General features: G+C 45.3%; 1 protein-coding gene across 1 annotated transcript; it reads left to right on the top strand.

Moving 5' to 3' along the window:
• The first annotated feature begins 4,529 nt into the window (after window positions 1-4,529).
• On the top strand, window positions 4,530-24,471 carry IL17D (interleukin 17D). The gene is made up of 3 exons (XM_082076315.1): window positions 4,530-4,593; window positions 4,721-5,019; window positions 17,634-24,471. The coding sequence occupies exons 1-3, from the start codon at window positions 4,579-4,581 to the stop codon at window positions 17,947-17,949; spliced, it is 630 nt and encodes a 209-aa protein (XP_081932441.1). The 5' UTR covers window positions 4,530-4,578; the 3' UTR covers window positions 17,950-24,471.
• The last annotated feature ends 28 nt before the right edge of the window (window positions 24,472-24,499 follow it).

Raw genomic sequence — 24,499 nt, 5'->3', positions numbered from 1 at the left:
TGAGGGGAGACCTTATCACTGTCTACAACTACCTGAAAGGAGGTTGTAGCACGGAGGGTGTTGGTCTCTTCTCCCAAGTAACAAGCAATAGGTCGAGAGGAAATGGCCTCAAGTTGCACCAGGGAGGTTTAGATTGGATATTGGAACAGGCTGGAAGTGATTGAGTCACCTGGAGGTGTTCAGACACCTGGAGGTATTTAAAAGACAGGTAGATGAGGTTCTTGGGACATGGTTTAGAGGTGGACTTAACAGTGTTAGGTTAATGGTTGGACTCAACGATCTTAAAGGTCTTTTCCAACCAAAACTTATCTATGATTCTATATATATGTACAGAAATCTTTATCTTTAAATCTGTATATTTTACAGGAACATTTCCTGACATAATAGAAGTGGGGAGCCAATCAGAGGGTGCTCTGACATCATGTCGGTATGATGGTTTCAAAACATCACAGCTGTCTGATCACAGTTGGAAACAGTATGAAACACATGAAGGTGTGACATCACAGTGTCCTGGCAGCCAAGAGGCCACCCGTGTCCTGGGCGCATCCAGCACAGCATTGCCAGCCAGGCAGGGAGGTGATTGTCCCGCTCTGCTCTGCACTGGTGCGGCCTCACCTGGAGCACTGTGTGCAGTGCTGGGTCCCACAGGAGAAATGGGATATCAAGCTACTGGAGAGTGTCCAGAAGAAGGACACAACGTTGGTGAGGGGTTTGGAGAGGAAGCTGTATGAGGAGAAGCTAAAGTCACTTGGTTTGTTCAGCCTGGAGGAGAGGAGACTGAGAGGAGACCTCATGGTGGCTACAGCTTCCTCACAAGGGGAGGAGGAGGAGCAGGCACTGAACTCTTTAGTGACCAAAGACAGACCCAAGTGCATAGCAGGAAGATGTGCCAGGGGAGGTTTAGGTTGGACATTAGGAAAAGGTTCTTCCCCCAGAGGGTGCTGAAGCACTGGAACAGGCTCCCCAGGGAGGTGTCACAGCCCCAAGCCTGACAGTGTTCAAGAAGAGCCTGGACAACACCCTCAGACACATGGTGTGAACTGTGGGGTTGTCATGTGCAGGGACAGGAGTTGGACTCGATGAGCCTTGTGGGTCCCTTCCAACTCAGGACATTCTATGATTCTATGTACACAGTGGGCAAGAGCTTCCTGTTGTAGTGTATTGCTGGGAATGCTGTAAGGGGTGGCTGGACCTGCCAGCCAGCCACAGGCCAAGATAAGAGCATGTGTGCCATGACACTGTCAGAAATGGACAATACCTGCCATAAAATGGCATTCTAAACAGCACAGTGTCCCCTGTGCACGTTGTAGGAGGGGACTCCCCACTCTGAGTCCCTTCTTGGGCTGTCAGGACGGGGTGGCTGGTGTCAGGAAATGGCTGTGAGTGAACCACATTGCTGTATGAAAACAAGCGGCTCATGTTTTCCAATCTGGCAGCTCGGTGCCATTACAGAGAGCCAAGAGTCATGTCCCTTGGCCAGCGGGATGAGGCAGGACACAGTCAGTGGGTTCCATACAGATTTCACCACTGAGTCAGCTGTTGTCAAGGGCACAGGCAGGTTGTTCTGTGCTCAGTCACTGGGAATTTTCGCCTGAGGCCATTGAAGGAAGATATCTCACTTTTAGAAAATAGCCATGAGCCATGGAATTCCCTATAGATTCATATAAATGTGCTTATGGCTGCTATTCTGAATTTATTGATTGAAATGTTATCACACATTGTATCAAATCCAGGAAAGACTTTATATTACTAAAGATTTTTTCCCAATACTTCATTATATAGGTATGTTATAGCCCCTCAAATTCTCAGAAAATTATTAATCAAAATCAGTGACAATGATACTGGTACGTTAGTAATATCTTAGTAACTTCTTGTCGAGGGTTAAGATTGCGGGGTGACAATAAAACCCTGACAGATATTTTGTTAACCTCCTCTCCCCCCCACTTCCCCCGTTTTGCCCCTCCCTCTCCCCCCTTCCCACTAAGGACAGGCGATCGGGAGGGAAAGAAGAACAGAGAGAAGAGAGTTGGAAAAATTAAAGATGTTTTACTAATGCTACTAATAAGAATAGAGAAAATAATACAAAATATACAAAACCAATCTTGAAAGTCTCAGCAACTGCAGAGCCGGCCACCAAAGTCCTGGATTAGACTCTGCAGCCAACCGGAGCTGGATTCAGTCTCTCACTAGGCCTCAGTTCTCAGGGACGACCAGCCAGATCCTCTCCTAAGGTCGGCCATAAGGAAAAAGGGACGAGATCCTCGTGATCTCCCACTTTTATATGAAGTATTCACGTGAATGGAATGTTATACACAGTTGGTCAGTTTCTTGGTCACTTGTTTCTCATCGCCCCTCTCGCGAGATGTCCATCCATGCTTATCAATATGTTTGCATTCCATTGCTAGGTTTACCAAAACATGGGTCTGGTTCTCCAGGAAAATGCAGTTAATATGAAGGCTTTAGCTGACAGGCAAAATTCACTGAAAGAGAAACTTGTTTTTAACAAAACCAGGACACTTCTCAAAGTCATAGTAGAACCTAAGTTTTGCCAAAGTAAGTGATTTTCCAATGATTCAGATGTCTCTGGGGTAAACTATGCCATGAGAGCCAGCATAGTGCTATTTCAATTCCCATGTAGTGGAATATCATTTGCTGCCCTTCTGTTATTCTTCTTATTATTATTTGAATCAGTGAGATTGCTAACCAGGCAATACAATCAAACTAATGTACACAATTGGGATATTGCCTAGAAAAGACTCAAAGCCTTAAACTCACTGGCAATTTAATGTTTGTGCTGTTGTTTGCTCTCCTTCTGCTCTGATTTTTTGAGGCAGACCTCTCCAAGAAATGTCAATGTATATCAAGGTAGTGCATGAAGGTCACGTTTTGCAAAGCAAAGTGTGACATCCTCACACTACTCAGAAAGTGTGATACAGGAAGAGTAATATAAAAAGATCTGTCATGATAAATATTAGTCATGTTGCCACACATATCACTCAAAGGTGTTGAAGTGACACAACACATGAGCATAGAGCTCGGGGTTAGACTGGACTGGGCTAAATGGACAGCTGCCTTGCTCCCATCTGTCACCTGAGAATAAAACTGCAAAAGAGAGTTTTGAATTCAACTTGAAACTAAGTCCTTCCTCAGAGTAAAAACATGATTTAAATCCCACACAGTTCAAGATTAAGATACTGCTCATTAGTGAAACTGATCTGTGACAGATAAGGTACCAACAACACTAAAAATCACACTTTGACTCAATCACTTTTCAGAAACCATGAAATCAAGTCACTTCATCATATTAGGAATGCCAGGTCATTCTGTTTCAATTCCAGCCTGGACTGTGAGGCTGCTGTTTTTTATATCTGTGGTGCCAATATTTGATTCAAGTGATAAATCCTAAAAGGCTGTTTTTAGGGAAACCATTTCAGCGGACCTCATCTTTCATGACCTGGAGTACTACAGATACTTATTTTTGTGAGTTGTGCCAGAGACCCTGACTACATTGTATTATGTGTCTGTTAAAAGTACCGGTAAACCAGCACAGAATGGATGGAGAAGTCATTAGAGGTAACTCACCTCAGTCTCATTTAGACAACGTATGATGCAAGTTTCTCACCTTCTGAAGCAGGCTTTTTAGCCAGAGGAGAGTGACATTGTAGTGGGTGTCTGCTGTAGCTCACCTCAGCAGGAGGAACAAGTGGATGAGGTCTACAGAGAGCTCCATGAAGCCTTGTGTTTGCCAGCCCTGGTCCTCCTGTGGGACTTCAACCACCCCAGTGTCTGCTGGAGGATCTACACAGCCAGGCTGTTTCTGGAGAAGCAAACCAGAGGTGCTACCTGGAGCTGGGCATGTTGGAGATCCCAAACCCCTGCAAGGAACAGTGCCAGTTGCTCCAAAGTGACTGAAAGGGTCTGGACTGCAGAAATCCCCTCCTCGGCTGCAGTTATATGGCCAGAGTTTTGCTATTTTCAGCCATAAAACTCCACATTTTTTCTAATGAGCCTTGACACCTGGGCTCCCACTGGGCCCAAGCCATCCTGGCTCAGGCTCAATCTCATGCCCTGACCTGGTGGGTCCAGCTCAGGGCTCAGAGGTCCAGCAGGCTGGAGGAGAGCGCAGCTCATCTCCATGGCACGGATGCTGTGGAAGGGAGCGCCCGGCTCCTCGCAGAGCAGAGGAGGGGATGGGGTCCGCGCAGCCCGTGAGGGGCCGTGACACCCCCCCGAGCTGCAGGGACAACCGGGCGGGGCGACCCGCGGGATTGCTGCGACCGGTCCCCGGGGCAGGAGGGCGGCCGGTGGCTGACCGAGCCCGCCCGTGCTGTGGGGCTGTCCCCGTGGGCGGCGGGACAGGGTGGCGGGTCCGTGTACGAGTGCGGGACCGGCCGGATCCCGCCGCTGAGCGCTCGCCTGCTCTGTGAGCGCCTAAAATGTTCCTGGCATGCAAGGCCAGGGGAGATGCAGTGAGGAGCGGGGCACTTTTCCAACAGCTCCTCCGCCGAGAGAGCCAGTGGCACGGCGCGGCTCCGCACCCCGCCGCTCCCCTCGGCTTCCCCGAGCAGCCCGACCGCCATGCAGCGAGGCAGGGTAAGGGGCCGCGGGCCGGGGACGGACAGGGCTGCCCGGGGGGAGCACCTCGATCCCCGGGCGGGGGGCTCCGGGGTGTGGGGGGGCGCGCCCGGTCCCAGCCCCGCTGACGGCAGCGTCGTTGCAGGTGCGGGCGGCGCTGGCGGCGCTGCTGTGCGCGGCGCTGCTCCCGCTCCGCCCGGAGGCCGGCAAGGCGCCCAAGCGGCCGGCGCGGACCCGAACCTGCGGCGAGCGGCCCGAGGAGCTGCTGGAGCAGCTGTACGGGCGGCTGGCGGCCGGCATGCTCAGCGCCTTCCACCACACCCTGCAGCCCGAGCCGCCGGGCCGGCAGCACAACGCCAGCTGCCCGGCCGGGGCTCGGCCGGCCGCCGACAAGAGGTTCCGGCTCCCCGTCAACCTGCGGAGCGCCTCGCCGTGGGCTTACAGGTGACTCCAGGGCGCGGGGGGAACGGGGCGAAGCGGTGCCGAGGTCCCGGCGGGATGAGGGGCCGGTTCTGCTGTGCGGTACCCGCCCGCAGTTTCGCGCCTTTCCCGCGCGGTGCCCCGAGCGGTGCGGGAGGCGCCGCTCCTGAGGGACCCGGGCAGCAGCCCGCGGAAAGGTGTGAGAGCAGACGGGTAAGCTGGCAGATGTAAGGTAGATACGTAAAAACAGCTTGTGTGAGAAGTGCGTCTAATGGGCAGAAGGAGGCATGAAAAATGAATGCGGTGGAGCAAAGCTGTGAGATGGAGCTCACAACCCTCCCCGCCCGGGAGCACAGACCCCAACTCAAAAAGTCACTTCTGCAAGTTGTTGCATGTGAACTTCACTCAGAAGGCCCTCAGCAAATCAGCATCACCAAGAAAGTCTCTCCTGACTTTGTATCTGACCCAAGGGGGCTCAGATGTTTTTCCTGAGATGTGATTCCAGCCACTGTGCCGGTTTCTAAAATATATCAGAGTACAGCGTGTGTTCTGGGTGCACACCGACAGAGCTGTGCCTTCACGGACCCGCTGCCAACACGGCTTGCTGTCAAGCTGCTGTAGGAGCGGAGGCAAGCAACGAGTGCTGCCGCTTCCCAGATCTGCGTTTTCAATTGATGCTTTGCAAACCTGCCTCCCCTGGGGCAGAACACGGGCTGACAGACTGGTTTTAACGGGGCATAAAAGTAACTAGGTAAAGTAAATCTGTTGTTAGGCTGGTTGATACACAAAACAAGGGTCTGCACTTCTGCAGGGAACTCTGGAAAAGCTTGGAAATCACAGATCTAGAACACTAAAACCAGCATGTGATCACATTCTCACCATCAAGACCTCTGGTAGTTTTGTCTGAATGAGACTGACAGAGTTGGGTTCTCTGTTCTCGGCTTTCTGTTAAGACACTGCAGACAACAGGAAGCTAAAACATGCACAAACTTAAAAGGAACTGACTTTTCTCTTACTTTCTGGACACTATCCTTCGTATATACCTTGATGCAGTTACTGTGTATTTGGCAAACTTAAATATCTCCTTGTTAGTGATCTCCAATAAACATTCATTTTGTGGCATGTTTTTTTGCTCGCTTTCAGTTTAAAAAGTAATCCTACTGAGAGAAAAATGGTTTATTTGCTCAATAAGCCTTTCATAAACAAAGTATTTTTAGAATTAGTATTTTTAGTAATACATTTTCTGTAAGCAGACTGAGGATTTTTTTTAAGTTACCTAAGCGTGCAGAAAAACCAAGTATGATGAATGGAACACCTACCATTAGGTTCGGGTATTTGTAATGTGGGTTTTGCCACATAATAGTGCTATCAGAAAATTGTTCTGGTCTGAAAACAGTGACTGCCATGCTCACATCTTGTTGGGCAGGTATTTATTTTCAGTTGGAGCTCTATATAGGCTTCTTAACAGAGAACCAGCTGCTGTTTGGAGCCTGTCTTACAAAAAGTTTATTAAGAAACCATAAATCTACTATACTTTTCATGAAAATGTTTTCAAACAGACCGCTAACCATTCACATAGGAGCAACTTGATGACATCTCCAAGCTAGAAATTTTAAAAGATAGTGCAAAAAAATATTACACCATCAAAAGCAAAATCTAAAATTGTATTTAGGGGAAACTTGGTTTCTCTTGGGTACAGAGACCTGAGTATGCTGTCTAGTTGACAGATCTCATTTATAGCTTTTTTCTCAATCCCATTTTTACTGTATCATTAGTGTGCAGTGAGACAGCAACAGACATTGCAAGATGTGTAATGAAACTGTAAAATGTAAAAATGCTCATTATGAACAGTAGTGTGTATTTGCTATTACAATCTGCTACTTCACAGATTTTGAAGCCAGATAAAAGCATTGTGAAGACTGGTCCGATCTCTGGTGTCCACCTGGTTACTCTGGAAGCAAGCTCCCAAATCCCAGTAAAGCTACTGCATATCTTTAAAAAGGACATATGTCTCTCCATTAAAGATTGCAAGTAACAGCACATTACATCTTGTCAATGGTTAACCAACTTCAGTGGTATGATCCCAACAATTTCTTCTCTGTGGCTGGGGTGTTAAACTGAAAAAGTACACACAGCTCTCTTCTGTAGTACAGAACTTTCTTGACAAACCTACTTGCATTTTAATGTTTTCTCATAAATTGCTCCCCTTCACTCATTTGTTGCTGTCTCCTGAACTGCGTCCTGAATCGTCAGCATTGTTCTAGTAGCGAACACGCAGAAATTAATTCACTGTAGGCAGCTCCCTCTTGTCCACCCTGATGGGACACCCCTCAAAGCACAAGTTTGACTATTTAGAACTTGCATCAAAATTCCTGCCCTGTTTCAGTGTGTCTCACAGACATCCTGTGCTCCAACTTATTTTCTGCCCTTAAAGAGTTACAGTGCGATTGACTTCTTCTCTGTACACAAAGGGTCTTTTTCCTTTTGGACCTGCATTTAATGTCTGAGATATCTCGTGCTGTTTCTCTGTCTTCATCGGTGTTGCAGCAGTTCCCGTTGTTACCATCTGCGGATTTCATTAACATGCTGTTTATACTCCCTGTTCCAGGGCATTAATAATAATGATATTAAGTCTGGCTCTACTTACCTTCCCCTGCATATCTCCCTAGGCACCTGTTCCCAGCTGTTTAACACTTCTTGTAATTCTTCTGCTCACACGACAGTTCACTTCAAGTCAACTGAAATTTTTGCATATAAGCATTTGTGAGAAAGAAACACATGTATTACTTAGGGATGTGTGTATAACATTCACTCTACTGCATCATGTACATCCAAGTTTGTAATTCTATTTACTGTGGAAGAATTAGGTTTGATTTGCTCAAAGTACAGGCGATCTTTGTGTGGTTTCTTTCCTCGTTTTTGTTCTGTGCTTACTATTTATTTTCTATTACTTGGTCGTCAGTTTGGTTATGCAAAAATCAAGACTTAAAACATTTTTGGCTTGCTACAACCTACAGATACAGGAGTTGCATGTGGATTGCACCACAGATCCATCTGTGGCACAATCCTGATGCTGGAAGCAACCAGCAGTTGGTATTGGAGGCAGAAGTTAGAGGAAAAATGTTAGGTCATCTGCCTGCTACTGAAACTCCGTGATGGCCACAGGAGATCAGTATATAACTCAGAGCACAGGGCTTAGTCACCCAAATTGCTCTTCACCCCACAGAGCTATAAAGAGACAGCAAAATTCCCTGGAGTCAGTTGAGTGAAATCTTGAGTGTACTGGATTTGCTCAGTACTTCAGGAAGTTGATCTGAGAATTATCCAGGTTTAAAAAATACAGAGCCATCAGAAGCTCAGCTCTGAAGTCATCAGGCTGTGAAGTCATCAGGCCAACCGTGTGCCAGCTTGTGACATCGATCCAGGAGTTGCTTGTCATTTTTAGTAGCATTACATGGACAGCCAAGAAAGCCAGAAAGCCTGCCCTTACAAGGAGGTACCGTCACGTGCTGTGGTCCTCGGCCATCGCTATGGCTCACAGTTGCATCACAAGAATTAGTGCTAGGGGTTGTCTTACCACCCAGGGACCCCTGGCGACAGCACAGTGTGGTTGGAATAGAATCATAGAATCATTTCAGTTGGCAGAGACCCTCAGGGTCGTCAAGTCCAACCATAACCTAACTCCATCACTAAACCATGTCTCTAAGAACCTCATCTAAACACCTTTTAAACACCTCCAGGGATGGTGACTCAACCACTTCCCAGGGCAGCCTGCTCCAATGCCTGACAACCCTTTCCGTGAAGAAATATTTTCCAGTATTCAATCTAAACCTCCCCTGGCACAACTTGAGGCCATTTCCCTGTGTCCTATTGCTTGCTACTTGGGAGAAGAGACCAACACCCTCCATGCTACAGCCTCCTTTCAGGTAGTTGTAGACAGTGATAAGGTCTCCCCTCAGCCTCCTTTTCTCCAGGCTGAACAGCCCCAGTTCCCTCAGCTGTTCCTCATCAGACTTGTGGTCTAGATCCCTCAGCAGAATCGTCGCCCTCCTCTGCACTCTGTATAGTATTTCAATGTCCTTCTTATGATGAGGGGCCCAAAACTGAACACAGGATTCGAGGTGCAGCCTCACCAGTGCCAAGTACAGGGGAACGATCACTGCCCTGGTCCTGCTGGCCACACTGTTCCTGATACAAGCCAGGATGCTGTTGGCCTTTTTGGCCACCTGGGCACACTGCTGGTTCATGTTCATCCAGCTGTCAATCAACACCCCCAGAACATCATACAGTCTGCATAGAGTTAATGATTTTGGTGGGAGATTATTTACTGCTGTACAGTATGGAGAAATAATCTGCAACATTTCTCAGCATCTTTTTATTAATAGAATTCCTTTGTAGACTCTTTTCCTGTAGAGTTCCTAGGAATCAACATTTAGTAGGAGAGATATTTTATTACCAGCATTCATCTGAACATGAAATCCCATGTTAGCCAGTCCCTTTCTCAGACATTACCCAGCTTGTTTTTCCTGCTTTTCAAAAACCAGTTTCAGTTTATAAGCATCCTTGGTTTAGTGCTCATCTACATAAAATCTTAATAAAAGTACTACAGGCAAGTCTGTCTTTACTGGTAAAAGCCAAGCCTGTCTGCAATGCTTTTAAAGAAAGTAATACAAGAGAGGCTTTCCTTTAAATAATAGTCAAATGATTTTCAAGTACCTTATCAAAAACATTTTCCAGGATTTATCATTATCATGTGGCACAGTGAGCGTATCCCGAAGATGCAGCAGAGGGAAAGAATACACGGGGACGCAGAACTGCCATCCTTTTTGAGTACATGTTTGTACAACTCTTCAGAAAACCGCTGTTAGCACTAGGCTGTTTTATGAAAGCACTGTACTTACTACCTGTATATAAAACAAACCAAGCATAATGTGAACAAAAGAACATCTGCCATAGAGAAATAAATGCCTTGCCAAGAGGGGAAAAAAAATGTTGTTAGCTCTTAATCCCGTAAGTATTTCAGAGTGCGAAGTAAAGGGATGATGATCTGCTTATTAGTCTTCTGATAGCATCCAGCTGTTAGCCTAGTGCTGACAGTGATTTTCTGAAGAGTCAGCTCAATCTGCCTGCCCCAGCACAGCATCTGACCCACTGGGTTTAGAAGCTTGGAAACTATGAAGTGATAATATTGTTTAAAATACTACATACAAAAGTAGCAGTACAGGACAAGCCAGATGAAGTCTTTGCAAGAGTTTTACTTCTCACAGAAACTTTTCTCTTGAGTTTCCAACCTTAGTACATAAACGGCAGGAAGTTTGTTTTTCACCGTGAGCTCTCAAAGCGCTCGTAGGGTCGTAAAGAAAAGCAGCTTAGAACCAGTCACACCTCATGAGCAGTTCCAGCTCAGTACAAACCTGTGTCTTGTTCCAGCAGATCAAAACACCGCAGCCCAGCATCACTCACTGCTCCTGCCATTTGTAGACCAGGAGCGCTGGCTGGGCCTGATGTACCAGTGTCCCACGGTCACAGGACAAGGGCGACCCTCCTCGAAATGCCTGGGCTGTCCAGTTTGCAGCAGTGGCCACAGCAAATGTCACAGGGGTGCAGGGAACACTTGGGTGCCAGTGGAAAGTTGCACTTCTCTGGTTCTCCCCCACTCTTCCCAGACGCTTCTGTTGTGTCCACCTCGGTTAGGTGCCTCTTTCTTTACTTACAGGAAAGAGTCAGGAGGAACTTGGAGTATGTGTTTTGTTAAGTTAAAACATGTTTGCCCTGCTCTAGGAGAAGTCATAATAACATGACCTGTAGTGCTTAGAGAAATGGGGATGCATCAAACTACAGCAGCTGAGTCTGTTGTCATTACATGCACAGAGTGATGATGTTCAGTACATGAAAACAGAGAAAGCAGGTCACACAACTGCATTTATCCAGCTAGGTTACTGGTGTTTGTTAGCGTTTCGGACACAGATCAGGCTGGGTTCCCTAGAAACATGAAAATGAGGCTTTAGTTATGTGGCCTTCTTAACAGAGGTGAGATGAAGATGCAGAACCTTGGATATGGCTCCAAAGTTTAATGATATTTGAGTTGGGTGTTTAATTTCAGGAGGCAATACTTAGAGTCTTCAGCCTTAAAGTTCTGGTCTGGATGCAAAACCACATCCATATTTTGGATCTGTCTTTGGGTTTGTATCTTCTCCGATTCTATCCATCACATGATGGAGTGGAGGTATCTACAGCAAACTTAGCAATACAGGAGAGTTTTCTGTAGGATATAGAAAACCACGCCATGCTTCTAAAAAGCCCCTCATTTATACTTGTTTTTTGCCACATGGGAATCCGGAGGGGAAGCTTGTTGTAGTTCACAATTCCAGTGACAGTGTTCTCTTGTTATTAGTGAAAATTCTGGTGTTTACATCCAGAAGCATGTTAATGCTTTCCAGTAACATCGTAACCCAGGTGCTAGAGATAATACAGTGGAGGAAATACCAGTGACTTGACATATGGTGTGTTTAACAATCCACCACTGAAATTATTCACACTTGAGTTTGAAATGGAAATGTATCATGGGAGAAAAGTCTGTATTCCACTTTCTTCCCTTCTGCTGGCTACCAGACATTTTATTTCACATTGGTGTGAGATCCTGTAACATGAAGGTATTTCCTGGGGAAAGTAAGCAAGTATAAATGGGACAGAGAAGCTTTGCAGAAACTATCTGAAACATCACACGTCTGCCTGTGAGAGAAATGGTCAGATTTTTCTGTGAGGAAAACAGATTCCTTAAATAGACAACAAATCCAGATTATATGGCCATTGCAAAAACCAAAAGTCCCTTTGGTGACAGGATACTCAAATTTGTTTTTGCCTAAAGCTGTGATTCCAGATTTGTTTTCATATAATAAACTGGTGTTACTTCTGAAAGGACAGGTCCCTTCTGCCTCCCTGATGTTTGTTCACCCTGGCTTGTTTGTCTAGGGTTCTGTGTGTAAAAGTGGCAAAACAGCTGAAGGACCAAAATTCAGCTGTTGATGAGGTTACTTTTCAGTTGGATGAATTCACTGGTCCATCCTGTGACCAGAAGAACATCAGCACCAACCCAGGGGCAGAGGTGAGGGGGAGAGCTGGGCTGCCTGTGTTGGCAAGTGCCGCTTGTGTTGACTAGAAGTTAACTCCGTAATCACAGCTCGAGGCAGCCTGACACTGCCTCTGCCACAGCTGGAATAAGAGCTTCCATCTCTACTCATCTCAGAGACCACATTGAAAGACAAAAGGCTAATGCTTTGATACCCAGGGACATGGTGAAAACTCTGGTGGAGTTCTGGGAAACACAATTTAGTCCACACTTTAAGTCCATTATATTTTTCAAAATTTGTTACTTTGAAAACTGCTGTGGGAAGGGAGGCATTGTATATCCAGTTTGCATCACTCCATAAATAATTATATTGATGACGGGTATTTATTCATTTTTCTTATGTGATTGCAGCACTGTGTGATGGTCCCATCCTGATCCCACGTAGAGGATGGTTTAAAACTCAGTGCAAGAATTTTTACTGGTTTTACAGTACTTCACAGTAAACATTAGAGGCTTGAACATTCCCATACTAAATCCTCTGCTGTTACTCAGTTTTTTAGCCTCAGTTGCTGTGATTTCCTGACCAAACATTGGGAAATGATGGATTTAGTTTGCAAGAAAAAAATGCTGCACTTCACTGTTAGGAAAACTTAGCAAGTAAAGAGGTGGTGAAATACAGGGCCTCTCGGCAGGCTGGGGAGCTCCTCTGGAGGTTTTTAAGAACAGGCTGAGCAAGCTCAGGCAAATAGATCTGAACCTGTGTATCCTCACACTCGTGTGCCAGCAGCAGCCTATGGGATATTTCTGCTGTGCACCATGTGTAGGTGTGACTGTCTGCTGTGTGAGAGAAGGAGCAGGGACAAAGGGCAGAAGAGGATTTTCTGTTAGCTGACAGGTGGGTAAGTGCCTCTGATAACATTCTGGGGGTCAGCATCCTCCCAGAGCGGGGCTGGGCTCTGTGCAAGGGGCACCGAGAGGCTGGCGGTGCTGCTGGGCTCAAGCTTCTCCAGCTCGACTGAGAAGTCGTCTCATTGCAGCTGTGCAGGGCAACCGCTGCTGGTTCTGTGACAGTGCGAGAGCAGGGGGTGGTCTGGGGGAACCTTACAGGTACCAAGAGGGCAGCTGGCATGGGAGGTTAAACATATTTTAAAATCCTCGTTTTCTGGAGGTGCAAACACCTTTTCTAGAATAATGACAAGCAGTTGCATTTATGTACAAGTTACAGCCATGTCTAGCAATTGCTTCCTGTATCAGCAGGAAAAGCACATAAAGAACTAAGCAACAAATGCAGGGTGTTCCAAAACGATGGACCCAATTTGAATTCACTACCCATTTGAAATTGGGTCCATCTTTTTGAAACACCCTGTACATCACCAGCACAGTAAGCAGTGTGGCTACACACTCCTGTACATGTACTCCGCTGTGTACTTAGTCTTTTATTTCAAAAAACAGACTTTATCAGCTTTTACTCTCTTTGCTAAAAACAATGGCAATAGGCCAGCCAGGAGGCCCGAGGATTGGAGGAAAGCAAATGTCACTCCAGTCTTCAAAAAGGGCAAGAAGGAGGACCCGGGTAATTATAGACCGGTCAGCCTCACCTCTGTCCCTGGGAAAGTAATGGAACAGCTTGTCCTTGGTGCCATCTCAAGGCATATCAAGGATAAGAGGGTTATTAGGGGCAGTCAGCATGGCTTTACCAAGGGTAGGTCATGCTTGACCAACCTCATAGCCTTTTATGAGAATGTAACAAGGTGGATGGATGATGGCAGAGCGGTGGATGTGGTCTACCTTGACTTCAGTACAGCCTTTGACACAGTCTCCCACAGCATCCTCACAGCTAAGTTGAGGAGGTGTGGTCTAGACAATAGAGTAGTGAGATGGGTTGCAAACTGGCTTAGGGAGAGAAGCCAGAGAGTGGTAGTCAATGGTGCGGAGTCTAGTTGGAGGCCAGTATCTAGTGGAGTGCCTCAGGGGTCAGTGCTGGGGCCAATATTATTCAATATATTCATTAACGATTTGGACGAGGGAATTGAGTGTACTATCAGCAAGTTTGCTGATGACACCAAGCTGGGAGGAGTGGCTGACACGCCGGAGGGCTGTGCTGCCATCCAGCGAGACCTGGACAGGCTGGAGAGTTGGGCGGGGAATAATCTAATGAAATTTAACAAGGGCAAGTGTAGAGTCCTGCATCTGGGCAGGAACAACCCCAGGTTCCAGTATAGGTTGGGAGATTACATATTAGAGAGCAGTGTAGGGGAAAGGGACCTGGGGGTCCTGGTGGACAACAGGATGACCATGAGCCAGCACTGTGCCCTTGTGGCCAGGAAGGCCAATGGCATCCTGGGGTGTATTAGAAGGGGGGTGGTTAGTAGATCGAGAGAGGTCCTCCTTCCCCTCTACTCCACCCTGGTGAGACCACACCTGGAATATTGTGTCCAGTTCTGGGCCCCTCAGTTCAAGAAGGACAGGGAACTGCTGGAGAGGGTCCAGCGTAGGGCAACCAAGATGATTAAGGGAGTGGAGCACCTCCCTTATGAAGAAAGGCTGAGGGAGCTGGGTCTCTTTAGTTTGGAGAAGAGGAGACTGAGGGGTGACCTTATTAATGTTTATAAATATATAAAGGGTGAGTGCCATGGGGATGGAGCCAGGCTCTTCTCGGTGGCAAACAATGATAGGACAAGGGGTAATGGGATCAAGCTGGAACACAAGAGGTTCCACTTAAATTTGAGAAGAAACTTCTTCTCAGTGAGGGTGACAGAGCACTGGAACAGGCTGCCCAGGGAAGTGGTGGAGTCTCCTTCTCTGGAGACATTCAAAACCCGCCTGGACATGTTCCTGTGCGACCTCACCTAGGTGTTCCTGCTCCAGCAGGGGGATTGGACTAGATGATCTTTTGAGGTCCCTTCCAATCCCAAACATACTGTGATACTGTGATACTGTGATCTGTGTGACTTGAGACCACAGTATCACATCTTTGTTTCTGCCTCCAGCATCCAGAGAGGAACGCTGGAACTTGGGCTTTGTTGGTCCAAGCTGTACTTAGGTTACAAGCTTTCCAGCTCCTGCTCATCGGGAATTTCCAGAAGCAGGGCATTAATAAGTAAAAAGAAAGGCTCAAACAATAAACTGTAAGATAATAATGAGGCAATGCTTTACTTCAAAATGTAGCAGGAGAGGGCAGGAAAAAACATTAAGTTTGCAGTTTATCTCAGTGTGGGCAATGGAAATGTTACGCTGCTCTCGTTATGGGAAGAAACAGTGGAGGTGAATTACAGAAAGCAAAACAATGTTTTGCTTTCAAGAGGAAGGTACCTTTATAACCCCAAGTATACTAGGGAGCAAAAACTATTGCAGAAATAATAGTACAATTAAATTATATTTAAAATATAAATTTTTAAAACATCATGCCATAACTTTAACAATAGTAATGTTAATAAGGATTTATACCATTTTTTTTAAGAACTTAAGGCAGATCAAAAGTTTGGAAACGCTCAAGTGTCCTTTTAAATGCTCTGTTTATCCATTCAGTTCAAAAAGCAAAATTTACTCTGCTTAAACCCCTGAATCTCACATTTCAGAAAGCCAGTCACTTCATACTCCAGCTTGTACTGTAGGACCTGATCAGTTCTATAAGCTCTTCATGTTTTTTCTTTACAAATAAGAAGCCAGGCAGCAACAGCTACAGCTGTTTTTACTGGCGAAGAAAACAAACATTATCACAGTATCACAGTATGTTTGGGATTGGAAGGGACCTCAAAAGATCATCTAGTCCAATCCCCCTGCTGGAGCAGGAACACCTAGGTGAGGTTGCACAGGAACATGTCCAGGTGGGGTTCGAATGTCTCCAGAGAAGGAGACTCCACAACCTCCCTGGGCAGCCTGTTCCAGTGTCTGTCACCCTCACTGAGAAGAAGTTTTTTCTCAAATTTAAGTGGAACCTCTTGTGTTCCAGCTTGATCCCATTACCCCTTGTCCTACCATTGGTTGTCACTGAGAAGAGCCTGGCTCCATCTTCGTGACACTCACCCTTTATATATTTATAAATATTAATAAGGTCACCCCTCAGTCTCCTCTTCTCCAAACTAAAGAGACCCAGCTCCCTCAGCCTTTCTTCATAAGGGAGGTGCCCCACTCCCTTAATCATCTTTGTTGCCCTACACTGGACCCTCTCCAGCAGTTCCCTGTCCTTCTTGAACTGAGGGGCCCAGAACTGGACACAATATTCCAGATGTGGTCTCACGAGGGCAGAGTAGAGGGGAAGGAGAACCTCTCTCGACCTACTAACCACCCCCCTTCTAATACACCCCAGGATGCCATTGGCCTTCCTGGCCACAAGGGCACAGTGCTGGCTCGTGGTCATCCTGCTGTCCACCAGGACCCCCAGGTCCCTTTCCCCTACACTGCTCTCTAATATGTAATTTCCCAACCTATACTGGAACCTGGGGTTGTTCCTGCCCAGATGCAGGACTCTACACTTGCCCTTGTTAAATTTCATCAGTTTATTCCCCGCCCAACTCTCCAGCCTGTCCAGGTCTCTGGATGGCAGCACAGCCCTCCGGCGTGTCAGCCACTCCTCCCAGCTTAGTGTCATCAGCAAACTTGCTGATAGTACACGCTATTCCCTCATCCAAATCGTTAATGAATATATTGAATAATATTGGCCCCAGTACTGACCCCTGAGGCACTCCACTAGATACTGGCCTCCAACTAGACTCCGCACCATTGACTACCACTCTCTGGCTTCTCTCCTTAAGCCAGTTTGCAACCCACCTCACTACTCTGTTGTCTAGACCACACCTCCTCAATTTAGCTGTGAGGATGCTGTGGGAGACTGTGTCAAAGGCTTTACTGAAGTCAAGGTAGACCACATCCACCGCTCTGCCATCATCCATCCACCTTGTTACATTCTCATAAAAGGCTATGAGGTTGGTCAAGCATGACGTACCCTTGGTAAAGCCATGCTGACTGCCCCTAATAACCCCCTTCTCCTTGATATGCCTTGAGATGGCACCAAGGACAAGCTGTTCCATTACTTTCCCAGGGACAGAGGTGAGGCTGACCGGTCTATAATTACCCGGGTCCTCCTTCTTGCCCTTTTTGAAGACTGGAGTAACATTTGCGTTCCTCCAGTCCTCGGGCACCTCTCCCGTTTCCCAAGACTTGGCAAAGATGATGGAGAGCAGTCTAGCAATGACTTCAGCCAGCTCCCTCAGCACTCGTGGATGCATCCCATCTGGACCCATGGATTTATGGATGTCCAGGCTATTTAATTGCTCCCTAACCCAGTCCTCATCAACTAAAGCAAACTCCTCCATTGACCTGGCTTCATCCGGGTCTCAGGGGTACAGGGCTCCCCAGGACAGCCTCCGGCAGAGCAGACAGAGACAAAGAAGGCATTCAGTAATTCTGCCTTCTCTGTATCTTCTGCCACCAGGGCACCCACCCCATTCATCAGTGGGCCTACATTATATAACTGTTTACGGTCAAATCACATTATAATAATATTTTCTAGATGAATATTTGTATTTTTAGATATATTAATGCATCTTTATTATTTACTTCCCTGTAGAATTTCATATGATCCCACAAGATATCCGAAGTACATTCCTGAAGCATACTGCCTGTGCAAAGGCTGCCTCATGGGGATCTTTGGCGAGGAGAACTTCCACTTCCGCAGCACCCCGGTGTACATGCCCGCCGTCATCCTGCGCCGCACCTCCTCCTGCGCTGGCGGCCGCTACGTCTACACGGAAGATTATGTCACTATCCCAGTGGGCTGCACTTGTGTGCCCGAGCAAGAGAAAGAGGCGGAAAGCGTAAATTCCAGCATAGATAAGCAAGAAATGAAGTTGCTGGTAAGTCAGAACAAGCCGTCATCAGAATGAAGAATATATAAAGAGTTGTGTTACAGTATTGGTCTCACGTCATCGTTTCACCGCCTCCGGAAACTGCACCACAGCAGCAAACACATTGACTTACCCTCTTTCTGTACTTACAGTTATTTCAGTTATGAGATGGAAAGTTTTGTCCAGTCTCTCATATCATTAGAGATGACAATTCATATTAAGAACTTCTTTAGTTCGTGTAAGTATTGGTTGCAAATTCCAGCGTATCTTTTTTTTTCTTAGAGCAGAACATTTTATCCTTGCTTATTCACAGTAAATTTTAGAAGATGATGCAATTCTAAGACACGCTAGCTAGCTATTACTATAGCAGACTACTGGTTGTAGATATTTTTAAGGAGTGTCTTATACTCTCAATACTCATATAAAAATCGCATAGCTGCTGTACATGTGCCAAATCAGCACTTAGTTACAAGGATATTTTCTTAGGCTGGGAGACCCTTTCTTTATATTGCATATCTCAACTCCAAGCAGCGTGCTTGGCTGTTACATCTTTGGCTGTTTATACACCACAGCAAGGAAACGTTTGCTCAGTTTGATTTTCATTAAACAATTTTCTATGAGTTTGCTATTTTTAAGCTTGCCAAATGGCTGAGGGTACCAAAGTGTTGAGAAGAAGCATGCTAGAATATTTTAAAACTGCATTGAGCTTTTCTGATGTGGACTAAGTCTAATTGCACAGAAAATACCAATTTGAAAAAAACCCACATTTTGAGTTCCAATAATTCTGTATTAGATTTCCTTCATCATGAACTGCTTAACTGTTCCTTGTGACAAAGCTGTATTCTGTACAGTTGAAAGGACAAAAATCTTTTCCAAGTTAGTAGAGGAGATTCCTCATTTAAAAAAAAAAAGTATGAAGGGTAGGGTTCATCTCAGGTACACTGCAGATGAGTAAGCAGGGTAGGCCTTAACTTCTAGGTGCTATAGAGGTCATTGAGGTGAGTCTCAGCCAATCCAAACGTGTTAAATCTAACTAGTGTTATATCCAGCTATACAATTAGTGTCACTCATTTTTCCCTATGTAACAGACAATCACCTGCAAAAGTGCAGTGTTCCGTCTTTGCAGCTTGCAGGAACTTGATGGCAAGCCCTAACAACAAACCCTAGACACACAAGAACTTGCATTTCAAGAAAATGGGACTGAAAGCTGACTCAGCTGAGTGAATGATAATCAGGAATAACCAGGTATACCTTGCACAAACATCAATCACCAAAGCTGATAAATCGCTGAACGCACAGCAGAGAATGCCGTTTATAGCAGAAGGATCATGACTGCAATATCGTTACAAAAAATAAATGCCATATGCAGCAACGTATTTGCTACATCAAGAATCTCAAAATCGGGCTTACTTCATAGTGGAGAAAGTCCCTACACTACACAGACATGCTCCTTTGGAGTGTCATTGGATGAAGAATGCAAAGACTGAGCTAAACAGAATGAACAAGGTCAATGGAGAATAAAAATCATATGACAAGTCTTTGTCTTGGTGCATAATTATTGACTGCTCCTTATGACTCAGTCTAGTATACTATGTTTATAGTGCAATCTGTATAGTTTCTTAAGAAGCCTAAAACCACCTTAAGAATGCCAGAAACCAATAAACAATTCCTATCACAATGTCAGATTTAAGTTTACAAGAGTGTTTCTTGTGCAGATGCTTTTCCATCATTCTACTTGTCTTTAGATCTGTGTTTCCTCAAATTGTGATGCTTCTATCTCAAGGGGTTTCTCAGAGGAGGCTTCAAAGGTCATTAAGTGTTTATACTGCTCAGACAACAGCTAATTGCATAGATGCTGCCAGCAATTAAACAGTTACCTGTTCCCTGGAGATTGTAAGTAAGTTGCAGCAATTACATCCACTTTTCCTTCCTCCTAATGTGGAAGAACTTCGCACCCTCAGAGAAAAGGGAAATAGTTAATCAAAGACAGAAGGGCTCAAAAGGGAAGCACTACCACAAAACTGGAGAAACACTGCGTTAGAATAATGCTGCAGCAATCTAACCTCTTATGGTTTCACTACTAAATTATGGTTCTTTTCTGCACACACACCCCCACACCAGACAGGGTCAAGTTGGACCTTCAGACTCTGCAGCGTGGAAAGCAAAGTCTCCACAGTGAAAGGCAGTAAAAAGCCCCAACAACAAAAAAATCCCAAATTGCACAGCCCTTAATATTTAGTAAATACCCAGAAGACATACCAGCTAAAGCACTGGTTAATCACTGCCCTCCAGCAAAACTCATCTGTCTGCCAACACACTTATATTCTACAAATTTGCCTGCAACAAATTAGTTACTAGAGCACATGAATTTATTTGCATGATGTGGAGAAAAATATCTCACTTTTTGTTGCAACTCTCTTGTCCTGTAGGCATGAATTATGGAGTCAGTTTGAGGTTTTCAAGTAACTAGAGCATGTTCTGGGAATTCCTGGGAGTCACAGGCGAAGGTCAGGTAAATGGAACACAGTCATTTTCGCCAACAGATGCCTTAGTTTTACATACATTGGATAACTGAGAGGAAAGTGATGCAGAACTGCAAAACTCCAGTGGATCAATAGATTATGTATGTTGGTGGCCTCCTTGTCATTCTGCAACAAGTGCAGAAGGTTTCCTGTGGTTACAGGCAACCTCATGGTATCTTAACTCAGAAGCCCATTTTCCTTTTTTAATCCTCACCCTCTTATGTGACAGACTTTTTAGCTCAGCCAATTTGCTTCCTGATCCAGATCATCGGTTAGGCGTCTCTTAAAAGCTGCATTTATGCTTTAGTGTGAGCAACTGTTTGATAGTAATTTGTTAGTGAACAACTGTTTGTTAATGCTTAACATCAAGAACTATTAGCTACACAAACATTTGTTAACCTTCAAAATATCCTCTCCACATTACTCATGTGGAAAAGGTTGAGTATTAAATCTAGTTTGCATTTGTTTGGATTTTTTTAAGAGGTCATTACATCATGGATTTATATCAGTTTCACTTCAACTGTGGTGTGACATTTTCCAGCTTCTAACTTTCTGGTTGCAGCTGCTGCAGCCTTGCCTTTAATTTGCATGAGGGGAGGGGGGGTTCATTGGAGTTGCTTCAAGGCTCACAAACTGTTGACACAAGGCAGACATGAAATGCCTCCTTGAACCAAGTCCAGGCTCAATAAATGCAAACAATTCAAAGCTGAAGCTATCTGGCAGCTGCAGCTGATTTGAGAAAATTTTTGTTGTGCCAGGAAAATCTTTTCCTTCAATGAGGTTGTCCCTGGAATACATTAGAAGCCACAAAACACAGAAAAATATCCTGGTAAAGAGATTATTTTCTTCTCTGTAGTATCACTTAAGATAGGTTGGAAAATTCACATCATGCAGGAAGATTGAGAAGAGACTGAGATACTAGTTTTCATTTACTAGCCAGTCATTACATGAAGGTGCAGGTCTGCAGCCATGACTAAACATGAACTCGCATGGGGGAACATGAGAGCAGCAAGGGAAAAAGGCTCTTATATGCTCTGAAACTATAAACACCCATTCATCTTGCTGGGATTATGGAAACAGCCGTAACTACCTCGACTAGGGCACATGAGGGAGATCTAATAAATCCTACGTGTTTTGCTGAGTAGTGGCATGAGCTGCCACTAGTTTTTGCTGTACGCTCATCTATGGAGGCTGCAGAATATGAGCAGACCCAGAGCAGCAGCACCACTGACACCGGCTGGCGAGGGGTTTGTGCAACCCAAACCCTGCTGCCCAGCTTCCCACCTCGCTGCCCACCGCGGGAGCGACAAACACAACCGCCAGAGATGGTCCCTCTTCCTCTGGTGCTGAGGGGTGCGGGCAGAGGGGTGAGGGCAGTTGTGTGGTACAGCAAGGGATCAGCTGTGCACCATGAGCGGAGAGCAACACCATTTTTAATGAAAAGTACAGATTAGTTTTTAACGGCAGCAGTACCTTGGACTTCATGCAACAGCATTTCTAGAAATGTTCGATTTCTCATCCTGGGGGAGGAGATGCTGACAGCTGTGGTATATTCCCTTCCACCTACAGCCGTCAGGCTGTGCACAAGAGCCCATGTTTCCTCTGCCAAGTGTCCCATTCATACTGCGAGCAGGCACTGCAGTGTCGTGCTGCTGCACAGCGCCTGTCACTGCAGCCAAGAGGCTGTGGTGCACACACCTCTGCAGTCTGAAATGCCTCTGGAAAAGCAACATGCTGGTAACACTTCACCACAGTCTGTTCAATAGAAAGTTAATCCATGACACACCCACAATAAAGCCAATTGCTACTCAACACTGAGGGTTTTTTCATAATCCTATTACAGAAAAAAAAAAATTGCTGTCACATAATATTTCTTAAAGTTACTGCAATGGCACAAAGTACGAATTCACTACAAATTTTTCTGACTCCCAGCTTTCTCAGAAACACAGCTCCTTCTTCAGAAATAAGTATGACAAAAATAGTTTCTCTCCTATCATTAAAGGCTGTGAATGCCACTAGTCAGGCTCTGCTTGGGCAGCTCCCTGTGCTCCCCTGGCTTTTAAGAGTGAAGCCAGTGGACAACAGGCTGCTCTGTTGAGTGCATCTACAAAAATTTACCCTCGTTTTCATAACTGAGCATCTGCACAGTGCCCCTTTTCAAAGCTGTCTGACCTACATGCAAGAAGTAGCAGTTATTTTCTTGGTGAACTGCATTTCTTAGTACAAACAAATGGTGTCCTTTTTTTTTTTTAAGAAAGTTAGCAAAGTTTTCTTTGACTTCTGACATAGAGAGCCCAACTGCACACATTCAAGCAAAAACAAGCAGACATCTGAAGGAATTTGTAGCAAAGCAGCAACATAGGTGAAGCTTGTATTTGAACAGCATGTTTTAGTTTAGGTGGGTGGCAGGGGGATGAATATCATCCCTTCTGGCAATCATACCCATCCCACATGAAGCCTCCATGTAGTTAAAAATAAAGTTTCAGGAGATACTTCATTGTCTCCATGTGCTTGGTGTGCAAGACATTAGGGTAACAAACATAAAGCAGTTTACAATGTGAAGATACCTGTGCATCTAACATTCTGGTTTGCTTTATTTTGAAACTGACCATGTGAAAGTAATGGCATAGCCTCTGGGAACACAGCCAGCCCCAGCTGTGTGTCACCTGGGGGCACCCATTTTCAGGGAGATTCTGGCTTTATTGGGCTCCGCAGCAGTGACGGCTTCTGGTTTGAAAGGCAAAACTGAAGCAGCCTCCCCATGAGCTCTTCCCCTGCGCTGTGCTCGTTCTCACAGTACCTGTTACTGCTCTGACAGAAACCACGGTGTGTGAAAGGGAAAACTGGTACCATGAAACTCAGGAACGTGATATGGGGGGAGGCAGAGGAGAAAGCAGCAGATACAAAATGTCAGGCAGGTAAAAAGGCTTAGGAAGCGAACACATCTCTGGGAAAGTGGGGAAGAGAGCAACAGTGGCTTGGGTGGGTATTTCTGAGGCAGCATCGTGTCCAGCTCAGGAAGCGCGATCTCTGAGCACTGAGAGAGGATTATAGTTCATCTGCATTATTTCAGCTCATGTGTTTACCAGATGGCAAGATGTGCATCAAAACAGCAGAAATGCACATAAACATGAGTATTATCTCTACCTCATTAAAAGCCTTGTCTCACAAGCTTGCTTAGGTTTATCCCCATTGCAAAATAAATTTAATACTTCATTTTGCAGACACAGCATTTCTGTTAGCCTTTTACAAAATCTCTCTATATAAATATGGCATATAAATACAAGTACTTACGTTTTGTATAGTACTTATAGCTGATAAAACTGATTAGTACCTTGGAATTTATGAACCAGCTTTCACCCAAAAATACATTAGTAGTGTAGCCAAAGGTTAGTCAAAACCAGCTTTAAAAATTCCCAGTAACAAAAATCTCTACTACCCCAAAGCAAAAGTTTTTCTAATGTATCATCTGTTTTGATTGAAATTGATTGAAATATAGCCCAAGCCTGGTATATAAAATTTAACATTCGTCTATTAGAAACGGTAGGAGTTTATCAATACATTATGTTATGCCTCAGTGGCCTTGTAAAGTTCAATGATTTCTAAGACACTTCTATTCTACTGCTCTGCTGCTGTCAGTGGAACAGGAGGTAAGGATAAAACCGGGCAACTGGAAAAAAGGACTGTTCTTGTAATCACAAAATGGACATACCTGTAAGTCAGCTCTAGCTTGATATTGAAATCTGTTAAAGAGCAAGCACTATATTTAATCAGATCCATTATGAATCAAGATTTAAGGGACCAACATGTATGGGTCACATTACCACACAAGTGTCTCATAACCAAGAGTAAGAGTGACTCGAAGGGAGAACCCATGAGCAGTCTGAAGCACTAAGGCAAGGGCTGGCTGATGTGTTGCATTTTTATTCAGTAATTACTTTGTATTTCAGGTGATTTGGCCTCACTAATATATAGGATTTGCGTGAAGGTAAAGTTCTCGCTAATGGGGAAATCCTTATTGTGCTTCTTTCAAGGAAACATCAGGTTTATACCACCTCTGGAGATTA

Source organism: Streptopelia decaocto (genome assembly GCF_964273445.1).
Source record: "Streptopelia decaocto genome assembly, chromosome: 1".
NCBI classification, from domain to species: Eukaryota; Metazoa; Chordata; class Aves; order Columbiformes; family Columbidae; genus Streptopelia; species Streptopelia decaocto.
Note: the sequence above shows the minus strand (reverse complement) of the source record. Positions and strands in the feature narration are given on the sequence as shown.